The 21,681-nt window shown below is 41.0% G+C and overlaps 1 protein-coding gene across 6 annotated transcripts in view; it reads left to right on the forward strand.

Annotated features, from left to right (window-relative positions):
- The window catches only part of hdac5 (histone deacetylase 5), a 67,732-nt gene that overhangs the window by 17,577 nt on the left and 28,474 nt on the right, over positions 1-21,681 (forward strand). The window contains exon 2 of one of the 6 annotated variants that reach the window (XM_024272630.2): positions 10,963-11,031. The exons of 3 other annotated variants lie outside the window; for them this stretch is intronic. In XM_024272630.2, coding sequence (XP_024128398.1) covers positions 10,963-11,031 — 69 coding nt within the window. Of the gene's footprint in view, positions 1-10,236; positions 11,032-21,681 lie in introns of those variants that run through there. 2 more of the 6 variants (XR_004948369.1, XM_024272629.2) reach the window with 2 other exon arrangements.

Genomic DNA, 21,681 nt, shown 5'->3' on the forward strand with positions numbered 1-21,681 from the left:
AGGAGCCAAATCCTAAACACACCTTAGGTCACGGGCTGAACAGGATAAACATTTATTGAACACTCTGAAACTACATTTTTAAAACTTGAAAACCGTAACTTTGTAACATAATTATGAACTAGATATATAACACTAATGTGAATGCTGTAAGCTGAATTTGGCAGCTGAAGATGCTAATGTTGATAGCTAAAAATGCTGAAGCTGATAGCTGAAAAAGCTGAAAACGCTGAAGCTGATAGCCAGCTAAAATATTAGCTAAATGCCAAATTAGCCTTAAAAACTTAAAAAACACTTAGGAAAAAACAGCTTACATGTAGCTGAAAAAAAGCAAAACTTCAAAATAGGTAAAAAATTTGAAAAAAGTCTAAATTAGCCTAAACAGCTGGCATTTAATATTAGCCTAACTACAAAACAATCTAGAAACTTAAAAAAAGAGCCTAAATTAGCTATCATGTATCTGAAATATTAGCTAAACCCCAAACCAGCCCAAAAATTCTTACTAAATGCTAAATTTTTAAAATTTGAAAACCAAAACCTTTTAACATAATTATCAATAATAAAAAGGCAGGAATATAATTCCAGAATAAATCAACTTAAACAACTTTCAATATTTTACCCTCCTTAAAAGTATATATTTTTTCAAAATTATGCTAGTTAGAAATGAGCGCAGTATAACATTGGGTCATTAATAACTATAAAATAAAATGGTCTGGAGGACCAGATAGAATTACCCCGAGGGATAGACTTGCCTGTCTCCCTGCACAGGACGAAGCAGGTTTAGACGCTGGATGGATAAACTGCTGTGAATTCACAGAGCTGCTATGAACACACCAACACTTCACTTTTGTGGCAACAAGTGAGCCGTTCTCAACAGGATGAAGACTGCAAGTCTACCAGTACTAAAAAGGCAGCGTAACAGCTGAAGAGCAGAAACTTGACATGTGCTTAACTAACTGTTACTAATATCTGCTTGGAGCGTCTGCACAGCACACAATTTTGACTGCGCTAGATGTGTTTGTTCCTAAAATGCTGTTCATTTGGTTGCTGTCCTTGGCCTGCTAGTGTAGGGGTGCCAGGGTGAGCGCTAACCTTGATAGAGGACGCGGTGACGTCCGTTACATAACACCCTGTGTCATGTTTCAATACCTCTAAATGACTCGGCGAAAAACCATAACATAAACAGGGGAGACCATAAGGGTAAAAATAGTTTCAGTTCTAAAAACCATCTTTTTTCAGGCCTTTCATTTCCTGGTGGTGTCGTAAACCAATAAAAAGGAGCAAACTGAAAGGGAACGATATCCCACTGTTCGGCCTGCAACTTTCTGTGTTTTGGATTTTGACCCCCTGTGCGATTGAGTTTGACACCCTGGTGAAGATAGACAATTGACTGTATAAGTGAACTGGATCGAGTGAGCGTGACTTCACACGTAGAAGTCAACTTACTTATGGTTCCAACAAAATAAAGTAAATGCAGTTGCCATTTTTTTGTGATACAGACGTTGCCAGGTTGGAACCAGATCTTGTCACTAAGCAGCGATTGGTCAGAGTAGGTCTGAGGCTGCGTTTCTATGGAAACGCCTCGAGCCTGTCATGAGTGAGCATTTTGGAAGTCCACACCCCTACCCCTGAAAACTGTCAATCACTTTTACTGATGTGTCTGATTGGTCAGTTAATGACTCAAATAACTTAAACTTCAGAAAATATATCATGAAAAAATGAGGATTATCAAGAACATGATGAAGAAAAAAAAGTAGTAGGGAAAGAGCGGTTATTCTGAGTAATAGCTGCTTCTTTCTCCACAGAAGTCTATGGGATTTTAGCTTTTTGAAACCAGCTGATACTTCCTCCTCTCAATGCCAGGTAGGGCTGGGTATTGATCATCAATTCCAGAAACGAATGAATTCAATTCACGAACCTGGATCGATTCGATTCCCATTTTTTTTAATTCTTTTGATCCACTCAATTCAATTCAAATTTGAGTTTACACATTTAGACACATTTATTTAAAATACATTAATAATCTGATCCAGTTCACATACTGTAAATGTATCAGTGAAATACTGAGATTGTTAATATCATCCAGTGTTACATGGATTCTCTAAAGGAGAAGTTCTAACTAAAATGTTCAGATCATTAACATTGGAAACATTGTTCTGCTTCTCCTGGAGGACGTTTCAGTTTGGACACTAGGTGGTGATCACACTGTAGCATTACACCTTATTCCAGAAGAAGAAGATATGGGCAAAAAATAATGTTTCAGACCACAAATGGTTATTTTAATAAAATAATCCTTTAAAATTCATGTCTGTGAGTAAATAAAGATGTTCATTTAGTCAGCAATGTATGATTAGGTCGACCGAGCGTTAGCATTAGCCGTCCTATGGGAAATTCAATTGAACGTTAGCATCAAGCTAGCGGACTTTAGCTTTATGTGCTAAATCCATCTATGAATCAATTATTGATCTGTTGAGCTTAAAACGATCCATATTGATTTATCAACCCGGCCCTAATACCAGGGGAGGGGTCACTCAGTTCAGTTCTCATATACAGTCATTGGGGTAGCTTCTCTGAGACAGCCTGTTATCCGAGCTTATGTAAACAGCAACAGCAGGGGGGACATCTTTAGGGAAGTTTTGGTCCACAGTCTTGCCTGCTGTGTTTTCTGTCACACACTGATGCTCCACGGAGTCACCAGCGTGATCCATGTGTCATGTGTTCCTCCCAGCATCCCAGGGAGCTGCGTCGCAGGAGGTGTCGGTCCCGTGGATCCTGCAGCGCTGAAGCTGTCTGTTCCCGGTGAGGCGTGCTGTTTGCACTGCCGTCACATCAGGCGGCTGGCACAGTGTAAGCCCTAACTGTCAGCGGTCAAAACGCTTGTGGATCAAGTTTTTTTTTTTTTTCTAGAGATCCAGATGATTAAAGTAAAGCCACTAAAAAGAAGTCATGTTGAAACTTTGCAGACTAAACAGACAGACCGTGTCTGCGGCCAGAAGGTGTAGCTGAATGCGGCTTTTGTGAAAAAAGCTGCATGTGACGGAGAAATGCAGTGCACACCATCAGTTATGTAAGGACAGCTGTGAATGTGTGTCTGTGCGTGTGAGAGTGTGCGCTTGTGCGTCTGTGAGCGCATATGTGTGGCGTTTTTGTATGTGTGCGTGCACCTGTGCCGCTGGCCGCTCCATCTACCGCTTGCACTCTGTTTGTTTTTTTGGAGGAGGCGTCCAGGTGAATGGTTACCACGGCAGCCAGACCACCAGTTGCTAGGCAGCACTTCCTGCTCCTTTCCAGAGAGGGAGGGGGCAGGTATTTTGGGAAACACTGGAGTGAAGAGGAGGTGGAAGAGAGGTAGAAAGCGATGAAGTGAGAGGAAAGAGGCAGATTTGGATTTTGTCAGCGCGTGACACGGCTCGGTTGTGTGCTATTTTCAAAAACGCCCTCTGTTCTTCTTCCCCCCTAAGCCGCGTTAGTGTCCATGCCATTAGGCTAATGGATCAGCTGGCTGGCAGGTTAGTGTCTCAAAGCTAGTTAGCCTCTTAATCTCAGTGCATGCGTTCAAACACACACACGGAGCAATTTGTTCCAGGTTTAAGATTAAGAGGTTTTGTCTTTCAATCAAATGTTTATGAATGATAATCTAATAAAAACTGAGATCATGTGACACTGTGACCTCATTAGTGTTGATGTCCTGAAAGTCACAGCTGTACACATCTGTTTTCTCTACGAAGCGCGATTCTGCAGTTATGACATCACTTCCATGTCATGTGACTATCGTTTCCAATAAAGCCACAGAACCAAACTGCGAAAACACTGTGCTTTACAAAATTGATCATAGAGAAAAAAATACTCTCAATAAGACTTATTTCTCTACATTCCCACAAACCATATTTCTGTCATTGGTGGATGATAAATCATTAACAAGAAAGCATATTGCCACCTGAGTGTAGACGTTTCACTGTACAGGGCTAAAACATCTGCACTCAGACCCGAATCACTGTGGATCCTATTCCTGCTGGACTTGGACAAGTTGGACTGGGAGAATAATTTTGGTACCCCTGACTGCTCAGTACGTAGAGGTTTGTCTCTGCGTTATCCTGTCTTTGAGGTTTACTGCAGATGCAGTTGTGCTGTTACAAAACTGCTATGTCATTATACTGTTGCTAGAGATTAGGGATGCAACCATACAGTTTGCTGTATGAACTGCAACAATTTAATCATTTAAAAAATTAAGCGTCTTTGATTTTCCTTTAAAAGCGCTGTATAAATAACATTTATTATCATTATTATTTTAAGCAGTTCTCTTAAGTTTTGACAACTGGATGTCATACCCACTCTAAACTGAACCAATTTAAAATATTTAGAACTAGGGCTGTCACGATTAGTCGACTAATCAACGACTAATCGACTATTAAAATAGTCGACGACTAATGTAATAGTCGAATAGTTATTACTTTATATTATAAGGAGTCAGAGTGTAATAAAGTTGAAAGTTATAATGATATTCTGTTAGCTTTATGGACTATTTGGGCATTTATTACATTTTTTAGGCTAATTTGGAGTTTAGCTAATATTTCAGCTCCATGCTAGCTGTTTTGGCAAATCTTTGCTTTTTTCAGTGTTTTAGGCTAATTTGGCATTTAGCTAAAATTTTAGCTAGCTATCAACTTCAGCATCTTCAGCTATCAGCACTAGCATCTTCAGCTGCCAAATTCAGCTTACATCATTCACACTAGCATTATCACAGGTTATGCTGTATATCTAGTTCATAATTATGTTTAAAAGTTACGGTTTTAAAGTTTTAAAAATTTAGTTTTATTGTGTTAAATAAATGTTTATCCTGTTCGACCTAAGGTGTGTTTTAGATTTTGGTCCCCTGTGCGATTGAGTTTGACACCCCTGGTGTAAAGGAAAGAATGAATGGAGCCATGCATGGTTAAATTTAGATTGAAAAGCTCCTTCCATCAGCAGTGAAGATGAAACGTGGCTGGGTCTTTCAGCATGACGACCGTCCCAAACACAATGCCCGAGTAACAAACGAGTGGCTTCAGAAGAAGCACTTCAAGGTCCTGGAGTGGCCTAGCCAGTCTCCAGATCTCTACCCCATTGAAAATCTTTGGAGGGAGTTGAGAGTCTGTGTTGCCCAGCAACAGCCCCAAAACATCCCTGCTCTAGAGAAGATCTGCATGGAGGAATGGACCAAAATACCAGAAACAGTTTGTGAAAACATTGGACTGCTGTCTTTGCCAACAAAGGGTATAGAACAGAGTATTGAAATGAACTTTTGTTATTGACCAAATATTTATTTTCCACCATAATTTACAAATACGTTTTTTAACAATCAGACAATAGGATAGTACTTGAGGAATACCTGTAAATTACAGGCCTCTCTCCTCTTTTTAAGTGGGAGAACTTGCACAATTGATGGTTGACTAAATATTTTTTTGCCCCACTGTATCTGCTTAGTCCCTACTGTTCTCTATGCACGGTTTTTAGGGGGTAGTATTGTGGCAGTATGGTTTACATGAACAGAAGCATTAGCATTTACCGTCCACTAAACATGAAAGTGATGAAGAGATAGTCTTTGCATTCTGCACTAGCTTCTTTGTTTTTCCGTGGCTTCCTTTAGGGGGCGCCACAGTAAATCACCTGCCTCCATATGTGTCTTCCTCCCTCACACCAACCTCCCTCATGTCCTTATCTCCATCCATGAACCCCCTCTTTGGTCTTCCTCTAGACCTCCTTTCACCTTCATCATCACTGTTCCTCCTCTCAACATGTCCAGACATCTCCATCCGCTTCCTTACATTTATTTCCAGAACATCTACCATGATCTGCTCCTCTGATGGATTCATTCCTGAACGTATCCATCATCGTCTCTCTGCTCGTTCTGCGTGTTTAGCAGGTTCAGTGTCAACAAGCTGCAGTCGCTTCATCTGTCATCTGTGATCAAGCGTCAGGGGTCTGCAACCTGCGGCTCCAGAGCCACATGTGGCTCTTTTATTAAAGGAAAAAAGAGTTTCTAAATGTTAAAAGTAACTATAATGTAAGAAGTAAAGAGGGAAAAACATTTAATTAACTCAAACTTGAACTCATTAACAGTTGAAGGACAGTGCGAATCACAACACATTGACACATTTTTTGTGTCCTGTACTGTACTACAAAAATAAAATCAATGGATGTCAAAAGCACAACCAGTATTAAGGTGCACGGGATTATTAAGCAAATTTTCTATTTTTTAAAAAATTAAGGAATTTGAAGTGTGTTTGAAAAATATGTCAGGGGGAACTTGATTAGCTCAGATTTCATTTTGGTTTGTTAGATTTACATTTCTGGCAGAGATGCAGCAACAACTGTGAAATTAACTAATTTATTTAATCACTGCTGACATTACACTTGTTACTACTACTTTTGCTGAAGTCCTTTCAAAATGAAAGACGCCACGTGGTGAACAGGATCACCTCAGTGCAGCTAATGCACTCCTGTGAAAGGTTTCAATCAACTCAAGACAAAAATGACATTTTCTCTTTTGGTCTTTGCTGACTTTTACTTGAAATTATCCAAAACAGCTAGCATGTAGCTGAAATAGCTATGCTGTGCTTTAAGGAGTTTTTGAGACTGTTTTCTTCAGAGAAAATGTGGCTTCCCAATGCACAAAGCACGTGACTGCAGGTAATTATCAGTAGTGTGCACGTGCATGCTACACATTCATGCTGAAAGAAAACCAGAGTTATTTTTGAATCAAACTTTATCAGATCTGGTTCAAACGGCGTCATCTCTTTCTGGAGTTCACAAAGACCCGTTCTCCCCATGACAAAACATTCAGTCGACCATAAGGTGACGCATCAGCAGGATCTGCCTGTCATTCATGTCTGCAGCTCTGAGCAGTCAGCTGACTTTTTTAGATTCTGTGCTGTCTCTTCTTCTCTGACCGGGACGTTTTCCAGAGAGAGGAGGAGGTCAGAGGGAGAGGAGGTGTGTGGATTTTTGCTGCATTCAGACATAGCCAGAGAATTAAGACTGGATTAGGATGATGTTTACGACACCTGCTGGTGTCCTGGAAAATGATGAATCTGGAAATCTGCAGGAAAATGACTGGAAGGATAATTATAGCAGATCATTGTTAATGAAAAAGCTGAATTTAATAAAAAACAGTTTTTAATGAAATGAAGAATTAAAAGGTCTCTCAAGCTTCATGCAGCTGGAGACCCTTCAGATGTTCATCCCACTGACTAGCTGACAGACTATAATGCGGTCGTCATGGTTACAGTTATAGTACACAAACGCAGCAGCGTAACTCCAGGGGTTGATGCGTCTGGAATAGAAATGCAGAGATGAGTCATCCGCTGCAGTGCACACACACTCACACACACACACACACAGACATGCATGCCTGCACAAAAACATGCAAAAACACACATATACACACCGGTGCGGTTGCTTTGTGTGTCCTCCCTGAGACTGGGAGGTTGTAGGTTCATATCCTTGGTCAGATTGGTTGTAAATATATGTATTAAACCAGCAAATGGTTCCCGATTTTGTCTTTGACTGCAGAACGCTGCTCCCCCAAGACACACCCAGGTGTGTGACAACAAATGAGATTTTAACTTAACTCATACAAATGCAGCATACACGCCTCTGACCTGCAGGACGCTGTTTTAAAGACCCACTGATCACTTCTTTAGTCTTTTAATTATGATTATCCTGTTTTTAGAGACAGAGTTTCTGCAGAGCGACAGGAGTTCATTAGAGCTTCACCTCTGAGTTGTTGGAACAGAATAAGTCTGAACCCACTTCCTGTCATCTATCTGTTTACACACTTTTACTGCTAGCTTACAGCCTCTGACACCCCCAACCTAACATTAATGGTGCAACAAAAGTGGCGAGCAATGTCAGAGCTATCCAGTTGTACAGTTCTGATCCAGATTCCAGCTCAGACGAGGAAAACAAAGACGTTCAAGGATCTATTTGTCTGTAAGAGGATGATCAGAGTTTGTGGCTTGCCGTTGTAGCTTCCATGTCAGCTTTTTCGAACAGCAGTTTTTCGTCTGCTTTTATTTTGAAGGGTCTAAAATTGACACTCACCCGTTTCAGCATTTTCTCCCCTTAGGCGAGTAAAAGATAGAGTTAGTTGCCGGATGGCGAGTAAATGTTTGCATCATTATTTTTCTATTTATGCTTATTAGCTCTTATTTTGGTAGAATCTTTTGGACCTCTTTACTTCCTTTGTACTTCCTTCCGAGGTAAACAAACGAACGTGAGACACTATACCCATTTCCGTTAAACTTCTCAGTTTAAAGGGTGACCAAACAGGGAAGTTGAAGGCTGACTCTGCCCACTGCTGAAATCTGAAAATCCAGTCAGAGGGGTGGGGCTTGGGAACAGGACTGTTATCATTACTGCAGATCATGACATGGGACTTAGATGGTTTGACCAATCACAAAATTCAACTGTAATACCTCGATTCAAACTGTAGGGGGCAGCACACAGATGGTTTTAGACCATTGTTTTTTTTTAAATTAAACAAGTTTATTTTAATTTGTCAAAAATTTGGCAATGATCAACAGCCCAAAAAAATTAGATTTAGGGTGTGGTGACCCTTTAATGTTTAGTTTCAGCTGATGAAGCTGAGGAACATCTGGTGATTTTAACGGGATCCAGTCAGAATTGGAAGACAAACCCTCTGGACTTATGGGAGGAACAGAAAGCTTAATAAAAAGTGTTGATTTGGTGACCGAGATGTAGCATTAGCATGATGCTAATGCTAAGAAGCCTCTCTGTGTGTAGCCTGTATGTAAACACGGATCAGTTTAAAACCTGACAATATTTTCACTGACCGGACTTTAAGACGTGGCGGATAAATTAATTTTTTTAAATATAATGACAGAATTGAATCTACTGTGTATTAGCAGCATTAGTTACACAAAAACTGCAACATGTGACAGACATGATCAAATTTAATTTAATAGTCGATTAGTCGTTACTTTATATTACATGGAGTCAGAGTGTAGTAAAGTTGAAAGTTATAATGTCATTCTGCTAGATTTATGGACTATTTTGGCATTTATTACGTTTTTGTAGACTAATTTGGAGTTTAGCTAATGTTTCAGCTACATGTTAGCTATTTTGGCTAACTTGAGCTTTTTTTCACTTCTTTAGGCTATTTTGGTGTTTAGCTAATATTTCAGCTGCATGCTAGCTGTTTTAGCTAACTTAGGCTTTATTAAGTTTTTTTAGGCAATTTTCACATTTGGCTAATAGTTTTTGCTGGCTATCAGCTTCAGTGTTTTCAGCTATAAATTTCAGCATCTTCATCTATCAGCACTAGCATCTTTAGTGGCCAAATTCCACTTACAGCATTCACACTAGCATTATCACAGGTAATGTTATATATCTAGTTTTTAGTTAGTTTAAAGCTAATGATGGTTAAGATGTGTGTTTGCGCATGACCCGATTAGTCGATTAATTGGAAAAAGTAATCGGTGATTAGTCAACTATTAAAATAATCGTTTGTGGCAGCCCTAGTTGAAAGTATGATAGTAAATTAATACTTAAAACTAAACAACCTGCTGATGATTACACATTTCTTTTTTGAGCTGCAGATTGTTCAAATTTGACAGACAGTTATTTGGTTTATATCGTGATATATATCTGTCGATATACATATCGTTAGCGCAAGATATGGAAAAACTTTTATCGGGATATAAAAAATTCCATATCGCCCAGTGGTAAAAACACCATTTTCGTTGGAGTGGGTCTTTAATGGTCAGTGTGTTTGAGATGTTGACGTTTTTGACTGTCAGTCAAACTGAACTCTGACATCCAGACTGTAAATTGCTTTAACAGTAATTTGCTGGACTGTCTTTCATGTTGAGGTTTATAAGTGTTGGTTCTGCATCAAACCCCCATGGATCCACTATCAGCCCTGCTCCTCCAGACCCTGCTCTCCAGTTTTTGATTGGATCAGTGTTCCAGCAGAACCTGGTGAATCCCGGCAGACCTGTGTCGTTCATGGAGCCCCGCCCACTCATCTTTGATTGGTAGAGGATTTTTTAGAGATGCGGGGCAGAAAACCCTCCGCCCCCACGTCTCAGTCACACCCCAGCGCTGCAGGCTTTTTGTGTGTTCGCCGTGTCTCTCTCTCCCAGTCTATTTTTGTCTTTGGCTCCTCCCCCCCACTAACAAGCTATTTTAAGCTTCAGCCCCGCATCCCCACACTCCTCTGTAAAAGAGTGCGTTTTCTGACACTCTAAAATCTGAAGACTTGTTGTTGGCGTCCCTCCTCCCTCCCCTCCCTGTGCTTCATTCAGCCCCCCCCATCGGTGAGGGTGGTGCTGAACCGGCCCGGCTCTTGGTTGCAGTCAGAGCTTCTCTGTCGGAGCGGCGGCTGGAGGATGAAGTCCCACTCATCTCCCTCTCCTGTCATTCTCCCAGCTCTCCATTCTAATTTTGGAAACATGGAACCTCGGAGAGCGCTCTCCCAAAGCTATTTACGTCCTTGCTCCTCCTCCCCCTCTCCCTCTTCTCCTCCTCTCCCTCTTGTTTTTCGGGAGAACAGGATTCTCTAGCTCCATTTCTTGGTCTCCGCAGAGTCCTTTTTTTTGTTGTTGCTGGAACTCCAACTTTCCTCTTCCTGAGCGCACCAGTGCAGGTCAGCCTCTCGGGAGCCAGATTTGTGCCAGGATCAGGGTGATCCATGCTCTTACCTCAGAGAGGACTTCCTGGAAGCGCGGGATAGGAGGATTTGTCTCAGGTGATGGTGACCGGAGCCAGAGCCTGCAGCTTGGGAGCTGTCGCAGCGTTTGAGCGGCTCAGTCCTAACTCGGCGTGATGGGGTCTCTGTGGAGGGGTGCTTCCTGAACTGTAGCAGCGGCTCTTGTCCTGGCATGCGGCTGCAGCCGCCCGTGTCAGGACTGTGCGCCATGTTGCAGACCATCTATGAGACGGATTCCTGCTTTTCTTCTGCAGACAGCCGCCAGCAGCCTCTGCAGCTCCTGACTGGCAAACAGAGCTCCAGCGCAGCCATGCCCATCGCTGGTGAGTCATCTGTGGGGAAGCAAGGGGGGTTAATAAATAATTTAGGCTGTCTGTGAGAAAACCTTTTTCTTTGTGTCCATGGAGGACAGTCTGGAGCTGGAAAATGGAGAGCAGGAAAGTTTCTCTTTGAAGTTATCTGGAGTTATTGTGGAAGCTGCAGATGGAGATGTTTACCTGCTGCTGGTTTTCAAAGTAAAGCATGGAGGCTGGTCGGTGGGGCAGAAAACAGCTTTAGGTGGTGGAGTCTGCAGGAATGCAGCTCGTTCATGTTTTTATATGATCACATGAAAGTTTCTCCTCCAAAAGTACCTTGACCTGAATGCATTAGCGAGTTTGAAATCTGAGACAGACAACAGATCTGCTGTTTGTTTGTAAACAACGGTGTGGGGGAGGGGGGTGTAACATTCATTCAACACTACCTTTAACACTAAACAGATGAAACGATGGGGTCAAATCAGGATCAGCTTAAAGTGAACGGAAAAACAGATTGGAAAACTTGAAAATTGACATTGTAACTGAAAAAAAAAATAAAATTTGAAAACAAGATATTGTAAATTTGAACAGAAAAATGTTTTTTGAAAAAAATACTGAGGACTTTAAATAAATCCTTCAAATTTGAATTAAAAAGATACGCAAAACTTGAATAAAAAAATGAGCTTTTCTGACTCTTTACTCACTTTACAGTTTCAATTCAGAGTTTTCGAGTTTTCACTGCTGAGCTGATCCTAATTTTACTTTGAGCTAATTGGCTACCTGAAAATGCATCCCAAGAGGTAATGGTGATACGACGTCTTTTCTGCTGCAGATTGTTGTCTGTTTATGCTGCTGCCGGCATCTCCCTCTGCGATCAAACTTAGGGAGAGGCGTATCACTGATATGTAGTTTTACATCACTAATATTGCGGTGTACCTTTCGCTGTCTCGTTGTTTGGTGGATTTTTTTCAGCATTTTACAGGTATTTTTTTTCTTCAAATTTTCTTTTTTTTTTAAATTACAATGTCTTGTTTTCAAATTTTAATTTATTTTTTTTTTCAGTCACATTTTTTCAAATTTTTAATCTGTTTTTTCGTTTCTTTAAGCTGATTCTGATTTGACCTCATAGAAACAATCTTCGGTAAAGGAAAGTGAAAGTTTCTATACATTTTCTTGTGCAGTCAGAAATGGGAGCTGGGGAGGGGAGGGGAGGGGGGTGCTGATGGAAAAATCAGGAAGAGGAGGAAAAACAATGAAAGTGTCCTCATTAGTTTGATGCTCCATCCCAAAGCTTGGTACTTCCTCTGCTGTGATGATGAGGAAAGTGTCCTCTTCCTTCTGTACGCCTCAACCTCTGATTTTACTTTGTTCATAAGATTTCTGTGTGCAGTAACGTTTATCATCACTGACTCTAGAAAAGCAGGTTTCTGTGAGTTTGTTGAGTTTGGAAGGGTTGCTATTCTCTGGTGTTTTGATCTTTGGTTGGTTCCCGGGAAATGACTCAAATGGCGGTTTGCATGTCAAAGACGGCTGAGTGCTGCAGTGCATTCTCCTGCGTCTGTTGGTATCAACAGGTGGTCTGTGGCTCCTCCCCCTCCACCATCAGTACCTCTGCAGGTTTCTCTCATCATCAGGCAGACTTGCTTAACCATCGATCATAAGAGTTTACATCCTTTCTTTGTGCGTTTTTGTATCTTTGCCATCTCTCCCCCATAACCATCTGATCAAACGGTAAAATGTTGGTCTGGGTATCACCAATAATTTCCAGAATCAATTCAATTCACCAGAGCCTGGATCAATCCGATTAAATTTTTTTCAATTCTTTTTACTGTTGTCCTACGCTCTTTTCTAACTCGAATAATTTTGACAAAGTATATTTTTATGGCAGGTAAAACATTGAAAGTTATTTTAGGTTTAAGTTGATTTATTCTGGAATATTATTCCTGCCTTTTTATTATTCATATTTATGTTAAAAAGTTACTGTGTTTAAGTTTTAAAAATTAGCATTCTGCTAACTTTTTAGACTACGTATATTGGCCTTTACCAAGATTTTTTCAGGCTGTTTAGGAGTTAAACAAATATTTCAGCTACATGCTAGCTGTTTTAGCTATCCTAAGGTTTTTTTTTTTTTAGGCTAATTTGGCATCTAGCTAATATTTCTGCTGGCTTTCAGCTTCAGCGTTTTCAGCTATCAGCACTAGCATCCTCAACGGCCACATTCAGCCTACAACGTTCATACTAGTATTATCACAGGTAATGCTATATATCTAGTTTATAATTATGTTAAAAAGTTACAGTTTTAAAGTTTTATAAATGTAGTTTTAGAGTGTTCAATACTTGTTTATCCTGTTCGGCCCGAGACCTAAGGTGTGTTTTGGATTTTGGCCCCCTGTGCAATTTAGTTTGATACCCCTGGTTTAGGTTGACCGAGCGTTAGCATTAGCTGTTTTATGAGAAATTCAATTATCTGTTAGCATCAACTAGCGGACTCTGGCATTATGTGTTAGATTGATCTCTACTTTTATGGAGCGATTATCGATCTATTAAGGTTACATCGATTTTTTTCGATTTTAATCAACCTAGCCCTAGTTAAATGGTAAATTTCGTATACTTATATAGCACTTTACTGCTTTCTCAGAAGGCCGGAGTGCTTTACAATCACAGCCCTGCACACACACACACGCACTCACACATGGCTCCTACCAAACACTGCCTTCAACCTATCACCACCATGAACAGCAAAGACACATGGGCAGGCCATCAGCGGTCGACTGCCACACCATGGCGCTCATCAGCTTCATTTAAGCCAGAAAACCAAAGATTTTGTTTGTGCAGATTAAGCATTAAATATTCACAGAAGTAGACTGAATCAGATTGGAACATTAGCAGCAAATCTCACTTGTTTTTTTGATGTTTCTGCTGGTTGTGTAGCTCCTTTAAACAGCCCTGCTTGTAAACTGGGGGTTTATCAATAAATTAAATTGAGTTATATGTTCAAAGTCGTTGAGGAAAAGAAGGGTTTATGGTCAACTGAGTTTTAAAGGTTCCAGATAACATGATACATTTAGAGATGCAGGATATTTTGAGGAAGAAAGTCGTGGTCTCCGGAGCTCAAGCGAGCATCAAGGCTCTTCAGACTTCTTCTGAAGTTCATAACAACTCCAGTGGAGGTCACAGAGGTCGATTCACACTCCTGTGAGTCATCTCTGAACTTGTGCATGTAACGCTGATGGACCCAGACAGACCAGATTCATCTCGATCATCAGTAGTTCCGGATGAACCACAGGAAGTCCCTGTAAAAGTCACAAATCTAAAGGATTCTCAGCTGGGGAAAGTGTCTTCTTTTTGGTGAACTGCAGCTGCATCAAAAGTCTGCTGACATTAAACAGGCTGTTTTCATCAGAAACCTGTCATGAATCACAGTCTTTAATATGCATCTTCAAATGCCTTATTTAGCTTCCTGCAGCTCATTTAACAGCTTTGTGCGACACTGACGCTCCACAGAAATGACATATTCAAAGAAGTGATACAGATTTGGTGCGCCGTGGGCCTCCAGAGTGACTGCTGCTCCATCAGAGGTGCAGCTGCTCAGAGGATCATGGAAGTGTCAGCATTGTTGGTAGAACAGTGAAAATCTGCACTGGCTGATCTTTCTCTCAGATTTTAATTATGATTAAATATTTATTTGGTTCAAACTTTTTGCTTACGTTCTGTATTAGTTCTTTAAATTTGTAGTTTGTGTTGTAGGAAACGCTCCAGTTTAAGTTTGTAATTTTATCAAAGTGAGTTTTCTCTTAATTTCCTTTTTAGGAAAAAACTCTTTCTCAGCAAATTTTTTTTGATGGAAATTTGAAAGAAATATTTGTTTTAATGAATTGGAAGAAGACCATGTGAATTTAGAAACTTGCCATAGAGACAGACTCCAAAGATCATCTTCAAAGCGTTCCCAGTGGTGTTTTAATTAAGATGATGCAGTTTTTAGCCAAAATCAAAAAAAGAAACCTGTGTCAGTTTCTTGGGCAATAGGAGTTCATTAGAAATTCACCTGGTGTGGTGTAGCCCCGCCCTTCCTTCTCCTCCTCATGTATCTACCCAGCGTATTTTCTACGTAACCAGAACACTCTTTTTAAATGTCTTTTTTCATATTTGTGTCATCTTTGGGTCTTTCATATAAAGGCTATGTGAAAAAAAACTGTTAATGTCCCCTATGACAAATTCTTAATAAAAAAAAAACACTCTCAGTAGTGTTTTAATAATGCTGATGAAGTTTTTAACCAAAATCCAACAACCTAAATGTCTTAAAAAGCCATTTTTCATGTTGATCTGAAGCCTCTGCTTCCAAAATCTCCTCTGAGGGGGCGTGGCTTTTCCAGCTCCACCCCTGTCTGATTCTGATAGCTCTGTGTCTCTCTAGCATAAATCTTCCCCGCTGCTACATAAAAACATCCATCAATCTGGGTAATGTCCAGCCGTATGGTTCTGATCCGGATGTCAGCTGGACGAGGAAGTGAAGATCTTCATGGACAGAACTTCCTCCAAAATCCTGATTCTTTCTCCTTCCAGTTCACCAAAGACTCTTTTAGCTAATTCTCCAATGTTTATTGACTGTGATCAATACATTCAATCATTGGTTTCTCAGAGTTCTTGATAAAATAATCAAAGCTAACATCAAAATGCTCTTTCATTGATTTACAATCCTTTCCAACTGCGGTCAAATGAGCCGCCGTTCACATTTCCGTGGTCACATCAAGAAGCTCCGTGGAGTCTGGTGGAGATTTTCCAGCGTTCTCAGTCCTGCTACCGTAAGTATTGGATGAAACTCACACCAAAAATCCAGTGATGCTGATTTGACCACAGAAATGTGAACGGCGGCTCATTTGACTGCAGTCAATGTGAAGATACCATCTTCTCTTCTCCAGAACCTGAACTAGACACTAGGAACAGATGAGGGTTTAGTGCATGTGCAGCAGAGCTGTTGATGGAAAGAAGATCATTCATTCAAACAGAGTCTGTCCAAGACAGTTTGATTGATCTAAAAGGAGAAATACTCGGAAATGAAAAAACAAAGTTATTTCTTATTACATTTGTTCTCTTTCAGAAGAAAAATGAAACACAGACATGTTACAAACTCAAAAAATAGGATTTTCATCAGAAGGGGGCTTTAAAGATCATCCAACACATGCTTGAACATGTTGTCATGTGGAATATCTACAGAATTCCAACTTCCATATATTTTACTCCCTAATTGATGATAAAGCTGTTTATAAACCCATGAGGAGTGCAGACGAAAATGTTCTAGTTAGAAAGTAAGGATCAATAAAAGTGAAGTAGCTGCAGGGAGTCGGTGGATCGATTGGACAGCAACTGGATCCTGTCCTCAGAAGCTGAACACAGCTGTCTGCCAGTGCCCTGTTCTCCACATTCAACCCTGACTGAAGAGTCCATACAGGCGTGAAGGTTGGTTCTGTGCAGCGCCGTCACCAGGCAGCGAGCGCCTGGCCCGGCCGCCTCTCTGAGCATGTGTTTACCGGGCTATAAATGTCCCAGTTTGACGTCAGACGCTGGCTGCTGAGGAATGCTGCCCTCTCTCCAAACACACTCCTGTGCACACGCTCGGACCGCAGACGCACACACACTCCGTAGGTGTGTGTGTGGGAGGGGGGGAGGCATGTGCGTCACTGAGAAACGCCGCAATGTTTGCTCAGGTAATTCAAATGTGAGTAGCTGCACACTCAAAGAAACACACATGTGTTTGTGCGTTGATGGGGGCTCAGATGCAGCTGTGCTCTGGTAGGACTCAGCGCCCCCCCCCCCAGAGGCTCTCTGACAGAGCAGCACACAGAGGTCGGGGGTCAGCCTTTTCTGTTAGTCACTCCTAATTGACTTTGTGAGAAAACGAGATCCTTCCTTCTAAGCACACTGCAGAGCCGAGCTGTTTCCAGGAAGTAGCCTAATCCCATCACCTGATTCCAAGGAGGTGTTTCAGGTCTGCTGCAGGCTTGGACTGCCCCCATCCCTGAGCCTGACCTGGTGACCTCCAGGTGCCATCAGCAGTCTAACCCACAGAGGTCTGTGGGGCAGCTGATGAGAACCATCCAATCAGAGCGAGGGCTTACTGACTGTCAGAGAAGTGCTGCGGTGGTGCTGATACCTCCATTCAAATGAACCTGTGCAGTCTTTAGTGACCGCTGCTGTCAGTGAGTCATATTTCTCTGCTTGGGCTTTCTGGTGGATAACAATGCGCTCCATGAACAAGTCTGGAAATGGGCGGTCCATCATGGCTAAAATCCAGAAGTGATGTGTAACTTCAAGAGCTCCAAAAACACTTTTGCTCAGTGCCATGTGTTACCTGGAGCCAGGTCAAAACGTCTGGTAACCGTTGAGTTACTGTTAGAGAGACGTTAATCCACAGTGTTAAACCATCCAACTATACCAGGGGTGTCAAACTCAATCGCACAGGGGGCCGAAATCCAAAACACACCTTAAGGCCCGGTCCCACAGGATTTGACGGCCATATCACGGGTAAAAAAACTGGAAAATCTGCCACACACTCTTAGACGCACTAACTATATGCATGTTTGTGGAATATCAGTGATACAGATGTCGGAGTCCACTCCACTGCTAGTCCACTCATAGAGCACTGCCCAATTGTGTGTAAGCAAACCTCGATCAGCCGCTCAACAGACGCTGTTATCAGTGGTACAATTGCAGACTGGCCGTGGAAACAGCTGTGCTACAGCCATGCACGTATGCGGAATTTCGGCGTCCAAGCGCATGTACTGTCGTTCACTCCACGGCCCGATCTCGCACCGAAACTGCTATTCCATGCCCATTGCACGGCTGTACCACTGGCACCACACGCAGTCACCTGCAGTCTAAACTTTTGTGCAGCTCAAAAATGTATGCGTGTAACTGCGGCTAAATTTCTTACCCCGTGTATGCATGTCAATTCCGCGGCCGTATCTTGGTCCACTGCTAACAGCGTCTGTACCACGGGGATGAAATTCTTTCCGTGCTCCAGCCTTGATATGGCTGTGAAAGCCAGTGGGACCGACTCTTTCAGGCACGGGCCGAACAGGATAAACATTTATTAAACACTCTACAACAAAATTTTTAAAACTTTAAAAATGACTTTTAAACTTAATTATGAATAATAAAAAGGCAGGAATATTATTTCAGAATAAATCAACTTAAACCTTAAATAACTTTCAATATTTTACTCTCCGTTAAAATATATTTTGTCAAAATTATACAAGTTATACATAAGCGCGGGCTGCACGGTGGCGCAGTGGTTAGCGCTCTTGCCTCGCAGCAAGAAGGCCCGGTTCAAATCCCGGCTGGGAGATCTGAAACAGAACCATCAACTGGGACCTTTCTGTGTGGAGTTTGCATGTTCTCCCCGTGCATGCGTGGGTTTTCACCGGGGACTCCGGCTTCCTCCCACTGTCCAAAAACATGCTTCATAGGTTAATTGGTGACTCTAAATTGCCCCTAGGTGTGGATGTGAGAGTGAATGGGTGTGTGATTGAGGCCCTGTGACAGACTGGCGACCTGTCCAGGGTGTACCCCGCCTTTGCCCATCAGTAGACGGGATAGGCTCCGGCACCCCCGCGACCCCGGAAGGGACAAAGCGGCTAACAAGAAAATAAATGAATGAATAAATAAGCATAAGATAACAGTGGGCCGTTCATAACACTAAAATTACCCGGAGGGCCGGATACGGCCCCTGGGCCTCGACTTTGACATGTTAACTATATAATTCTAAACTTTTCTTTGGCTCTATGGTTTGGTTGATTGATTGATTTACTTCAAGCATAGATTGAGAGAAATACTGGACAAAATGTAAATTGTTCAATCTAATTACAGAAATAATGAAATACATTGATTAGAAAATAGAATTCATTCATTTAATTCATTAGAGATAGTAATTGTTAACTAAAGTCAAGTAGAGTTTGATTGATTGCTTGAAAAGGAGTGGGAAGAAGCAAATTTTTAAAACCCCACCCCTCTTTAGTTACTTCATTTTACAGTTTTGCATAGTTATGTTATCTGATCAGATCAATCACACATCATGTTACATATATGTAATACTCATTTATTATCATCAGAATACAACTTCATAATAATCCAGACATCATCCTTACACATTGGAAATCAAGTTTTCAAGTAATAATAGAATGCTTATTGATTATTTATAGAGTGTTTATTGAGTATTGGTTGATTTGGTTGTTGGTTTTCCCATTGGTAGATTTTTTTTTTCTTAATTACATCTAATCACGGATTGAGGTTAGAACTTTAACTGAAGGTCTTCATCAAACCATGAGCTCTGGATAGTTTCCACCACTTAACAATTGTTTGTCATTTCTTTTTGGGTTGGTGATTTCATGTGGTTCCACAGCAGGTATGTAGAAGAGGGTAAAACCTGGTGGTTATGAGAAGCACGGTTGGTATCAGGCTGTTGTAAAATGACAGTGTTCCCTTGTTTATTGTGGGGGAACGTTCCATAAACAACCTGCCATAGGTGAACTTTGATGTTTTAACCCTTCATTACACATTTTTCTAACACTCTTCTCAGACAGACGTGAACATTTTCACACTTTTTTCTCTTGTTTAAGTTCAAACCTCAATAGAAAAATAAGTGAATGAATAAAAAGAAAGATCTGAAAGCAATGAAGATTTATGTAACGTGTCAACATCTCTTCAGATGTTGACAAGATCAACAGCCAACTCTGTAAAAAAAAAGAAAAAAAAAGTCCTGATAAAGCGAGAAAGAGAAAGGTGAACCGTGATAAAGCGTTGAAACAGTGTAGTCTTTCGCTATGCAATCATCACCATTTTTTTTCTTGATATTAAAACTAATCTATTTTTGTATCTTTATTCAGCCTCCACGGTTCTTAGTTTTTTAGAAAGTACTTGTATAAAGTGTTTTATTTTCTTGCATGCAATTTGCAGTTCTTTTGCCATCCATGGTTTACTTATTCTCTATTATTCGTTTAGCTAGATATGTAATAATCAACCCCTTTACACTTCCTGCTGCTGATTTCTAGGATCAAGTTTGTTCAGTCAATAACAATGAAGAGAGACCAAAGTCAGCAAATCAGCAGAAATCAGTGCAGGAAGAACTGGAAAACAGGCAGGGGGTAGATCTTAAGGACCAGGATTTTGCAGTCCTGCTACATACATACAAGCAAATACATATAAGAAGAAAATTCAATAAACATTTGTTGTTAATTTGTTGTCTTTTATGTGCTTAACTACAGATATTTGGTGAGGGTATACACACACACACATATATAGGTGTTGTGCAGTGAGGGTTGTGTCTGTGAGGGATTGACTCTTTCCATCAGATTTACAAACATATAAACCCATTTTTTGCCAACTACTGATTGTGTTTCATGTCAGCATTCTTTCCGTATACACAGTAGGTCCGTAATGAGCCAAAGAAGATAATGGTTCAGCATGCCTCTTAAAGATCCTAGGTGGATGCAGCAGACAGACAGGATTCACACACTGGTCTAACCTTTACTTGTAGCTGAAGTTCCTTCTGGAGAACACTGAGTGACTTCAGCGTAAAACTCATTCTTTTAGTTTTAGAAGAAGTCTTTCAGTCTCAACGGACATGTGTTGGTCCGGCATTGGTTGTCTGTTATTTATGACTTAATGCTTTAATTAAAACATTTTTGGAGCTGAGATATTCGCCCTGCATTTTTGCAGTCAGTCGAGGCAAACATAAAATGATGAACATTACTAGCAGTCGCCAGAGAACAACAACTGTGAGCTCACGAGCGCCTTCTTTGATTGCAACAGAGCTATTGCCCCATCTCGAGTCTTTCCAGTGTAACTTTATGTCATATCTGAATAAAAAACTGATAGACAAACATGGAAAACATTACCTTTTACATTGAGAGTGAGGACATGTTATAAATGTCTATAATGAAAGTGCAGAACAACATAGAACCTCAAGCTGGTTGAACAGAAACATCTTTAGATGGTTTGAGCTCATCCTCAGTGAAAACTGGATCTAGGTCTGGACTAACTGGGCTCATTAGGTACCTTTGAATCATTAAATGGGAACTCGATCGTGACTCCTCCCCCCTGGTGTTCCATCCAGGAAGTGGCTCCAAGAAGCCGACATCCCGTAGATTTCTATAGAGAAATAAACATCTGTTACTCAGTCATTCTACTGGTCAGAATAACCATACCTACTCTGATAGCTTTCTCTATCTTTCTCTTGATAATCCTCATTTATTTTCTCGATTGTTTTTTTTCTGTAGTGGAAGTTCTTGAAGTTATGAACTGACCAATCAGATGTCCAGCTCAGTGGCCTTGTGGTAGAGTGTCCGCACTTGAAGGTCGTGAGTTCAAATCACGGTCGAGTCATACCAAAAACTCTTAAAATGGGACCCAATACCTCACTGCTTGACACTCAGCAAAAAGGGGTTGGATTGTGTCTGCAGCTCACCCCTCCCACAGGGGATGGGTCAAATGCAGAGAACAGATTTCACACATCTAGGTGCGTGAAAACTAATGGGACTTCAACTTTAACTTGACTTTAACTCAGTACAAGCAGGTGGTCTCACATAGACTAATGTTCAAAATGTTTGGCGGTAGGGATGTGGACTTCCCACAAGCTCAATCCTGGACCCAATCACTACTTGCTGGTGTCGTCTGTCTCCA

This window comes from Oryzias melastigma, linkage group LG8 (genome assembly GCF_002922805.2).
Source record: "Oryzias melastigma strain HK-1 linkage group LG8, ASM292280v2, whole genome shotgun sequence".
Lineage (NCBI taxonomy): Eukaryota > Metazoa > Chordata > Actinopteri > Beloniformes > Adrianichthyidae > Oryzias > Oryzias melastigma.